Genomic DNA, 10,100 nt, shown 5'->3' with positions numbered 1-10,100 from the left:
CTCTCTCACTCACTCTCTCTCTCTCTCTTCTCCTCGCCAGGTCCAACACTCTGACGCCACGAAAACAGAGACTTAGTGGGACCTCTTAGGCTACAGCCTGCATTTAAAAACCAACATATACCCTTGCATGTAAAGTTGCTCACATCTGTGCTCAAAAAATGTCCATCAAGAGCCTAATATTCTCCATGAAATACAAGATGAACTACCGTAGCTGGGCTACTCAGAATGAAAACAAGGCGTGGTGTTAAAATATCAGTAAGGACAGTAATGGTCCCATAAGTGACAAGGTACAGTCTCTGTAATGCATGCTGAAACTGCTACTGTATGTAGGTACTGTGAGGCCAGAGCCGCCAGACGAAATAGGAAGTCATGTGGGGTCAGTCTGGGGTCAGGGGTTAGAGCTGGTCAGGCTGGGGTAAGAGTGGCATAATAAAGTCTATGGGACAACTCCATGATCATCACCTCACCTGACCTTTAATCACTCTTCATTATACAGGGGCGCACATAGAAACTGGGCTTAATTTGAATGAAATCAGTCTGTGTGTGTGTGTGTGGCGGTGGGGGCCTCTTGACATAGGGGTAAATATTGTGCCTTTATTTAGATTGAAACGTATAGTGGTGGCAGGCCTCGTAGAAGTAGTAGTAGTAGTAGTAGTAGTAGTAGTAGTAGTAGTAGTAGTAGTAGTAGTAGCAGGCTAGTAGTCATTGTAGGTAGAAGAAGAATCAGGGAGGGCCATGTGCATAAGTGGCATAGGCGGTTGCCCAGGGCCCCGGCCCCAAGGTTTTTTTGTTTTGTTTTTTAACAACTCAGTCGGGTCTCAACTTACTGTTAAGCATTAGATTAGTAAACTACACAAAGTGCAATTTCAAAATGTGGTTGGGCATCAGCAGTTTCCCTCTTGTTATGTCAGTCACAAACCAGGTTTCCATCCAACCTTTTTATGTGAGTAAAGTACTGAGAAAAATGTCAAGACAGGCCTGATGGAAACAGCAAATTGACAGTAAACTTTCCAGATGTCGGCAAAAATAAATACGCTAGACAAGGTGGGATCTTTTTGTGTCGGTAAAATGAATTATGCGAGAAATGTCAGTGGAAGCGCTTTTGTGTACAAATATTGATATACTGTACAGTATTAACCATCTTATCAAAGTAAAATTCAAGTCACAATATGTTGTGTGGTCCTCCAACTACGACTCGTTGGGGGAAAGCATGCAGTTTATTAGGCTACAGATGATACAAATGATGATGAACTTCACAGGGTGGTGAAAGAGCAAGGCGGATGAGCTTGATGCTCCTTTCCAGTAAATATCGAGGGTCTTACTCTGGTGACATGATCATCGCTGCTTGGCTGCCGTTTGAGATATAAAAAATAGTGTTGCTCTTTTGTCCATGCTAATCTCACCATATAGACGATATCCACACTTTTATACACAACTAGTCAATTTGAGGGAAACATCTCTGGTAGGAAAATGCGCATATGATTTTTATTTCACGACACTGATTAAGGATTTGTAAATAATGGCAGGCTATGGTCCAGGTTTGAAGGCCATGTTGAAAAAGTAAGCTCCTTCATTTCTGTCCTGATCAGACAGGTAAAAGTTGTCATGCCGACAGTTTCAGGAGCACTTGAGGCCTGGTTGTTTTGAGTACTCTACTACGATTTGAGTTACATTCCGTTATCCCCAGTTTATATGTCCTGTTTTTTGAATTGTCCTGTTTGTTATTGTACGTGTTCCGCACATAGCGGATAGTTTTCCAGCGTCTGCACTGTAAATAAACGCCCTCACCCTGGAAATATGCATTGGGAAATGCTTTATGTGCAGTAGAGAAGAAACATTAGACGTGTGTGTAATATCATTTGAGCCCGTATCCTCTCAGTGACACATACGCATTTAAACAGCTACATTTGACTGATAAACATTTCGTATTTCAATATATATGTAGTTGCGGGTATCAATGTTTTTTCAGTGGTTCTCTTTAACTATTCAATCCACAGCCATTACAGTGTTTAACATCCAATATATGAAATATTTACCAGGGAGAGTGTTGGAACTGTGTAACCAATAAACTATTTAGATTCAACCATTTTTAAATGGTTTCAAAATGTGCTAGTCTAATTGATGTAGCCTAATCTAACTAAGTGTGAGAGGTTAAGGCCTGCCTATACATTACAAAATCATTTATTTGACTGTAAATTGTCTGTGAAATGAAAGAAACGTGTGATTCTGACCCCTTTCCATAGTCAACTCCAAAGATTATTGACGATGTGGGCATGCACAGCCTGAACTCAAACGCTCCTCTTTAGTCTATAAAATGTTGTAGAAATATGGTTGTTAGATGGTTGGATAATGTGTTATTGTAGGCTAACTAACTGTTAGTAAACACCATATTAGGGAGGACGATATAACGAAAGTATCCTCACTGTTATGAAGGTACGTGCTGGATTAGGGCCCACAGTACGCTATGGGCTACTACACTGGCTCGTTATTGGGGACGTCGAGAGTGGGAGGAGCAGAAAGTGCTCGTCCAATCCCTGCTCTTCTAAACCTCTCTAACGCTCTCCCCTCCGCCGGGGGAAACAGTGAAAACCTCCCGTAGATGTTCAGGCGCAGATGTCATGTGAAAAGCCGCATGCTCGCTGAGCGGACGACACTCAAACCGTCTGACCACCTCTCCACACTCCACCGCCGGTCTCTCTGCTCCGCTCTGCCCAGCGCGTCAACAAGCACGAGCCTGTTCTGTTCTGGAATGCTTTTGCGCAGAAACAACACTCCCCGAATGAACGTGGACGACGGCAAACATTAACGTTGTTTTGTTTTTGCCCGGGGATTTTGCTTTTTAAAAGTATTTATGTTTGTTTCTTCATGACTGCTGCATTCGGAAGAGAGTCGCACAAACACCACCATGCGAGGTAAGGATCCGACTGCTTTTGACAGCTCATTTAAATAGCAGGCGCATCTACCCACTCACATCACTGGTATTCCCCACATCCATTCTGTACTATAGTTCTGTTGTATGTGCGCTGTGTGAACTTTACTAGGGAAGTTTTTTTTATCCCAACTTGCTCATGCCTCAGTCACTATTAGCCCCAGCTTGAGAATACAATTGCCATTTAGTCTCACTATTCAGTAACCTATTCGGATCTTTATACTATGTGTGTGCGTGTGGTTCTCCATGAGACGTCCATGTATGGCCCATTAAACACCTTGTATAAGTCCCAGTGTTGGAGTTAACTCTGAGTTAACGCAACACTATTTAGTTTGGAGGAGCGTCAAGACTTCAGATGCTCTGGCTGAATGGAGTGCCTGAATAGAGATCATCTTCACGAAGAACATCATTTGCTATTGCCGTAAACTATTGCCACTGACGATTTAAAACGGCAATTCGTAGTTGAAACAATAACAAAGCCTTTCCCACCCCTGTTTCGGCAAAAAGCTGAGGGATGGGACTGGATAAATGTAAATGGTTTAGTAGAGCGCATGACACGTTGGAACACATAACCTGCAAGCTTGGCCCTATAGCACCATGGGCTGCAGGACACACAGTTTTATACATGTTTGCTCTCTGGAAAAAAAATGCAAATACATTTTGTTTCTTTAAAGGGCAATCTGCAGTTGCAGCATCCATTTTTGGACTTAGAAATTATATGTACCCATTAATTCTTGAAGAATACAAGTTAGACATGCCTCATGAGCTTCGTTCAACTCTCGTACCCCACCAGAACCCCAAATATAAGCTTGTTGTCCATGTATAGGCTGTGTCCTACATACCTTCCTGGTGATATAGGGCCAAGCAAGGAGGTTCTGTGTTGGGAGTGCGCTCTACTAACCCATATCCATCAGTCAAGCGCTGCACCGCTCCATAAGCATCGAAATGCAACATTAGTGCCCCCCACGTCCACACACACACACACACACACACACACACACACACACACACACACACACACACACACACACACACACACACACACACACACACACACACACACACACACACACACACACACACACACACACGAGAGAGAGAGGGTAATGTCCCCATGTCCTCGAGACGGAAGTTCAACCCACAGCTCTCTCTCTCTTTTTCCCTCTTTCTCCCCTTCTCCGCTTTGGATCCAAGGCCTTCAATGCTGAATAGTAGACCTATTTTACAATTTACTCCTACAAATGATGTTAGACTAACAAAACATAGTGGCAATGCTGTTCGGTCCAATTATTGAAAATGAACATTTCCGCGATGACCAATTGTTGTCAAATTGCGTAGTTCTAGTGTTATTCATTTGTGTGATCACTAGCCTATAGGCTACCTTGTGAATTGTAAAATAACAATCATCACTTAAACGGAAACCCGTGACGAAAATAAGCCTACAGGAACTATTATGATAGTGTAAAAGTATAAATAAAGTAACTAGTTCGTTCAATGAAAGACAGGTGAGGGCCTCACTTAGAGAGGGTCTCGTCTTAGAGGTAGTCTCGTCTTAGAGGTGGTCTTGTCTTAGAGGTAGTATAGTCTTAGAGGTAGTATAGTCTTAGAGGTAGTATAGTCTTAGAGGTAGTCTCATCTTAGAGGTAGTCTCGTCTTAGAGGTAGTCTCGTCTTAGAGGTAGTATAGTCTTAGAGGTAGTATAGTCTTAGAGGTAGTATAGTCTTAGAGGTAGTCTCGTCTTAGAGGTAGTATAGTCTTAGAGGTAGTATAGTCTTAGAGGTAGTCTCGTCTTAGAGGTAGTCTCGTCTTAGAGGTAGTCTATAGCGTCTGTTGTTCCAGGCTGCATTCCTTCGTTGTAGGTGTGTAGACCTGTGACAAATGATACAAAAACGCCATTGTGTTGATATTAATAAAGTGTAGTTAAACTAAACTGTACTGAATTATGGGCAATATTAACGTTAAACATAGATTATCAATGGCGAGCTTAATTTGAGTTGGTCATCATTAAATATACAACATGCCCAGTACAGAAATTACTCTTAAAATAAACAACATTCAAATAATAATTATGATTATTAAGCCCATTGTTGAAGTTATAAGCTATAAGACAATATTTAGACTAATTCATGAATATTTTTTCAAAGTGCAACAATATTCTGTGATGTTAATTAACATTATTTTCCTATTTTTACATTAATATTATTGCGTCCAATGCTATTACTATTTGGCTTTGAAAATCAAGCAACATTAGAAGGATTAAAATACACCTCTGTTTGCCTCTGCGATTAGCAATTTAGCAGGCCTTCTTTTATAACCCTGGGGGGAAAAGAGGACGACAACTTTGGGGAGGACATCTATCTCTCTCGCTCTCGCTCTCTCTCGCGCGCGCGCAAATGACTTAACTCGTCTCTCCCCGCCCGCCTTGCAATAACTGTAGCCTACCCTCACACTTTATTGGGCCTTGCGACCACTAGTGCATGGGCTTCTTGGGGGGATGCCGAAATATCCGGCTTCATAGCTGTGGTGGGTAGAAGAGGGCCCGAAGCGTCTCTCTCTGTCCTCCTGTCTTTCTCTCTCCGTCTATCCTGCTGAACGCCCCAAAGGGTTTGTCAGATAGAATTAAATCAGTGTGCGCCACGCGGCCCCTCTCCCAACCTTCGCAGCCTGTGGAGTCTGCACTGCTCACAGAGAAATGCAATCACATCCACGAGGTTATGAAAAATAGAGCCCCCCTCATATGCCTTGTTTAATTATCATGTAGCAATTGTCAAACCTCCTGTCCCGGCTGACCGGCGGACGATGATGTAGCCTATACTAGAACGATAACCAAAACCAACCAGGGGAGGGAGAAAATGCTGTGGTGAGAAAAGTTTCTCGTTTTGATACGGTTCAATTTCCGTTATTTAATGACAAGCAGTTATCCAATGACAAGAAGGATACCTTCTGAAAATAGTTATGACCTGATGCACCTGAAACACATACAAAAAGAACGTGCTCAGGGTCAAATATTTTTTACGTGCTCTTGATTAATTGTTGCTATTTTAATTTGGATTTAATGGTTGGGGTCCAAGCATTTTGTTTCCCAAGTTCAACCTCCCCATACATTTTCATTGCCAATTAAACAATTTAAAGCCATTTTGTTGAGGGCTATAAGCCTATTCTAATCATGAATACCCTACTTTTTTATTTCGCAAATTGTCCTTTCTAATTGAAGATATTTGCAGATGGGTTCATTTCTTTCGGTTTGATTATGTTTGGCCACAGGGGGCTTCTGGAACCAGGTGTACCTTCACACCTACACTTACTGTACACTCTCACCCTCATCTACAGTAACCCACAAAATACACCTTCAGTATAATAGTATGATACCACCACACATGCGCACATCACATGCAAACACACATGCTCACACACACATGCTCACACACACATGCTCACAGATATGCATACATGCATAAGCCTAACACAGGTGACCAAACACACAATGTAATAATATGTATATGTATGCATGTGTGTACATGCACAAATGCATTCCAACAGACACACACAGATACACGATGACACACTACTGCAATGCAATGCCATTTTCACACAGGCGAACCCTCCCATAGACGGTATAGGTCACTGAGTTCAGTCCAGAGCAGGAGGGGGATGGGTCATGGGGTTGGGTGTGGTCTATGTGATCCTCTCTGTGAGTGAAAGGTGTCAATCACAATCTCCAACACTTCCTCTCTATTGGAAAATACAGAATGACAGAGAGAGAGAGAGAGAGAGAGAGAGAGAGAGAGGGATGACAAAGGGGGTGTGGTGGGGAGATGTGAGACGGCGACACACTCCATAATCTACAGACAGCACCACAGAAGACCCCACACGCCACACGCCATCATCTCTTTCTCTGTATCTTCCTCTTCTCTCTCTCTCTCTCTCTCTCTCTCTCTCTCTCTCTCTCTCTCTCTCTCTCTCTCTCTCTCTCTCTCTCTCTCTCTCTCTCTCTCTCTCTCTCTCTCTCTCTCTCTCTCCTTCTCTTTCGTGAGCACACACACACAAATACACACAAACACATACACCCACTCTGTTCTCAACTCTGGCCTGTAAAACACAAATAGCCACAATGCCATGCATGAGGTCCCAATGCCAATATAATTTGAGGCATCCTGCATCTGCATTGATCAGCCAATCCCGGCGTTACCAGGGGATCGATGCTTCCTGAAGGTCTACGGAAGCAATCCACAGCATAATCTATACTGTGGTGCACAGTTTAATTTACATAATCTACTCCAAATCATTTATCACATTACACGATCTATCTCATCTCCTCATCAACATTACCCACAGCTTGAACAGCATTCTCTATATTGTCATAATTAGGAACATAACTTTGTTTCACTGGGTAGCATTCATTGTGGGGAAGGATCAGGCAACACCTTAGTTGGTGGGAGGAAACAGTTTAGAGGAAAATATACTCATCATTTGTATGTGCACAGTATGTATGTGTATGTATATATGTGTGTGTGTGTGTGTGTGTGCGTGTTACTGACTAATGGCCCAGTGTTATGTAACTAGGGGAAAGATTACTCAAAGCCTGGGTCGGGAGAGCTAATCCTCCACACTGAGGTGTTGCACCATTACTCACACACACATACACACACAACCACACGCACACGCACTGCACCCAATTCATCCACGTATGACTACAGTATGTATAGCCTATCTCTCTGTAACTGTGTTCCTGTCTTCCTCGATCCCCTCTGTCTCTTGGTCAGTGGTGGAAAAGTATTCAACTGTCATACTTGAGTAAAAGTAAAGAAAATATACCTTAATAGAAAAATGACTCAAGTAAAAGTGAAAGTAATCCAGTAAAATACTACTTGAGTAAAGTTCTAGAAGTCTCTGGTTTTAAATATACCAAAGTACAGTGGTGGAAAAAGTACTCGAGTAAAATTCCAAAGTAAAAGTACAAGCTTCATAAAATTCCTGCTATTAAGCAAAGTAGACGGACCAATTTTTTTTATTTTTATGGACAGTCAGGCACACTCCAAACACTGACATATTTTACAAACACAGTATTTGTGTTTAGTGTGTCTGCCAGATCAGAGGCAGTAAGGGATGACAACTTGTTATATTGACGGTGTGTGAATTGGACCATTTTGCTGTCCTGTCTGAGCAATCAAAATGTAACAAGTGCTTTTGGGTGTCAGTGAAAATGTATGGGTTTAAAAAGTACATATTTTCTTTTGGAATGTAGTGGCGCAAAAGCTGTCAAAAATGGAAATAGTAAAGTATAGATAGTCCAAAAGATAACTTAAGTAGTAAATCAAAGACATTCTACTTAGTTACTTTACACCACTGCGCTTGCTCTAACCCTGTGTCCCTGTCTCTCCTCACTCGACCGGTCTGCTCTTCCATCACTTGTGCTCTCAACTCAAATTAAGAGAGCTTGTGTGTGTGTGTGCCTGCTGTTGCATGTTTGACTTAATGTTAATTTAATTTTGAGATAATGTTGTTAACAGCAGCCTGTAGACCGTGCTTCTCTATCAGTGTGTGGTCCCAGTGGTTTTGAGCGTGAGGGTGGCATCCAAGCGAGCTTACTTAGCGACTGCTCCGTGTTGATTTTATTCCTCAGTGTCTGAGGGATTGTATGCGATACCCCGCTGAGAGGGATTGTGTGTGTGTGTGTGTGTGTGTGTGTGTGTGTGTGTGTGTGTGTGTGTGTGTGTGTGTGTGTGTGTGTGTGTGTGTGTGTGTGTGTGTGTGTGTGTGTGTGTGTGTGTGTGTGTGTGTGTGTGTGTGTGTGTGTGTGTGTGTGTGTGTGTGTGTGTGTGTGTGTGTCACACTAGCAGTACATTGCATCTAGTTTATATTGGCTGTGAGGGATCTCTTGCAATCGCCCCAGTGCTGCCTGACCCTGAGTTAAAGAAGCAGCCTTTCTCTCTTTATGTCCTTGTTAAACACACTGGAAGTTTCTCTCAGTTATGCAGTGTATCCATACGCTGGCTGGTGGTGGAAGCAGAGGCACCCTGGTAGTCTGGTGGAGTGTGATGTGGTGCACTATGGGATTGAACTTTGATCTCATCAGCTCACTTTTGTTCAGTAGTAACTAGACGTGTCTATTGTGGGTGGTAGTCATCATGACGTGAGTCACGTGGATACAAGAACGGGCAAGGAAGAAAGAGAGATGAGAGATGGGAGAGGGAAAGAGAGATGGGAGAGGGAAAGAGAGATGGGAGAGAGGGAAAGAGAGATGGGAGAGAGGGAAAGCGAGATGGGAGAGATGGGAAAGGGAAAGGGAGATGGGAGAGAGGGAAAGAGAGATGGGAGAGGGAAATAGAGAGATGGGAGAGGGAAAGAGAGATGGGAGAGAGAGGGGAGGGAAAGGGAGAAGGAGGGAGAAAGGAAAAGATAAAGACAGTCAGATCGTGTGAGCGGTTAATTCAGCTTTCTGGATGTGTGCAATTCACCATCTGTGTGTGTGTGTGTGTCTATGCGGTGTCTTACTTAACAATTCAACAAGGACAGCTAATAAACAGCTAATACACAGTTAATACAATTTCTTGGACACAGTGTGAAGTCAGGCAGAACCCGTAGCTGTATTTTCTAGAGGCATTACAGTAGCCTCCACCATTCTCACATTTTTTTAAATGATTATTAATGGAAAATAAAACACTAATTTATCTTGATTAGATAAGTATTCAACCCCCTGAGTCAATACATGTTTGAATCACCTTTGTCAGTTATTACAGCTGTGATTATTTCTGGGTAAGTCTCTAAGAGCTTTGCACACCTGGGTTGTACAGTATTTGCCCATTATTCCTTAGGTCTATCAAGATGGTTGTTGATCATTGCTAGACAGCCATTTTCATGTCTTGCCATAGATTCTCAAGACGATTTAAGTCAAAACTGTAACTAGGCCACTCAGTAACATTCAATGTCATCTTGGTAAGCAACCAGTGTATAATTGGCCTTGTGTTTTAGGTTATTGTCCTGCTGAAAGGTGAATTTGTCTCCCAGTGTCTGTTGGAAAGCAGACTGAACAAGGTTTTTCTCTAGGATTTTGCCTGTGCTTAGCTCTATTACATTTCCTTTTATCCTAAAAACCTCCCTAGTCATTGCCGATGACAAGCATACCCATAACATGTTGCTGCCACCACCATGCTTGAAAATAGGAAGAGTG

General features: G+C 42.6%; 1 protein-coding gene across 1 annotated transcript in view; it reads left to right on the top strand.

Moving 5' to 3' along the window:
- Positions 1 to 2,578: 2,578 nt before the first annotated feature.
- Positions 2,579 to 10,100, top strand: part of rorb (RAR-related orphan receptor B) — a 29,346-nt gene continuing 21,824 nt past the window's right edge. Inside the window, exon 1 of the mRNA XM_052478586.1 lies at positions 2,579 to 2,912. Coding sequence (XP_052334546.1) covers positions 2,906 to 2,912 — 7 coding nt within the window. The 5' untranslated portion in view covers positions 2,579 to 2,905. The remainder of the gene's footprint in view (positions 2,913 to 10,100) is intronic.

The sequence above is a fragment of the Oncorhynchus keta genome, chromosome 25 (genome assembly GCF_023373465.1).
Source record: "Oncorhynchus keta strain PuntledgeMale-10-30-2019 chromosome 25, Oket_V2, whole genome shotgun sequence".
NCBI lineage: Eukaryota > Metazoa > Chordata > Actinopteri > Salmoniformes > Salmonidae > Oncorhynchus > Oncorhynchus keta.
Note: the sequence above shows the minus strand (reverse complement) of the source record. Positions and strands in the feature narration are given on the sequence as shown.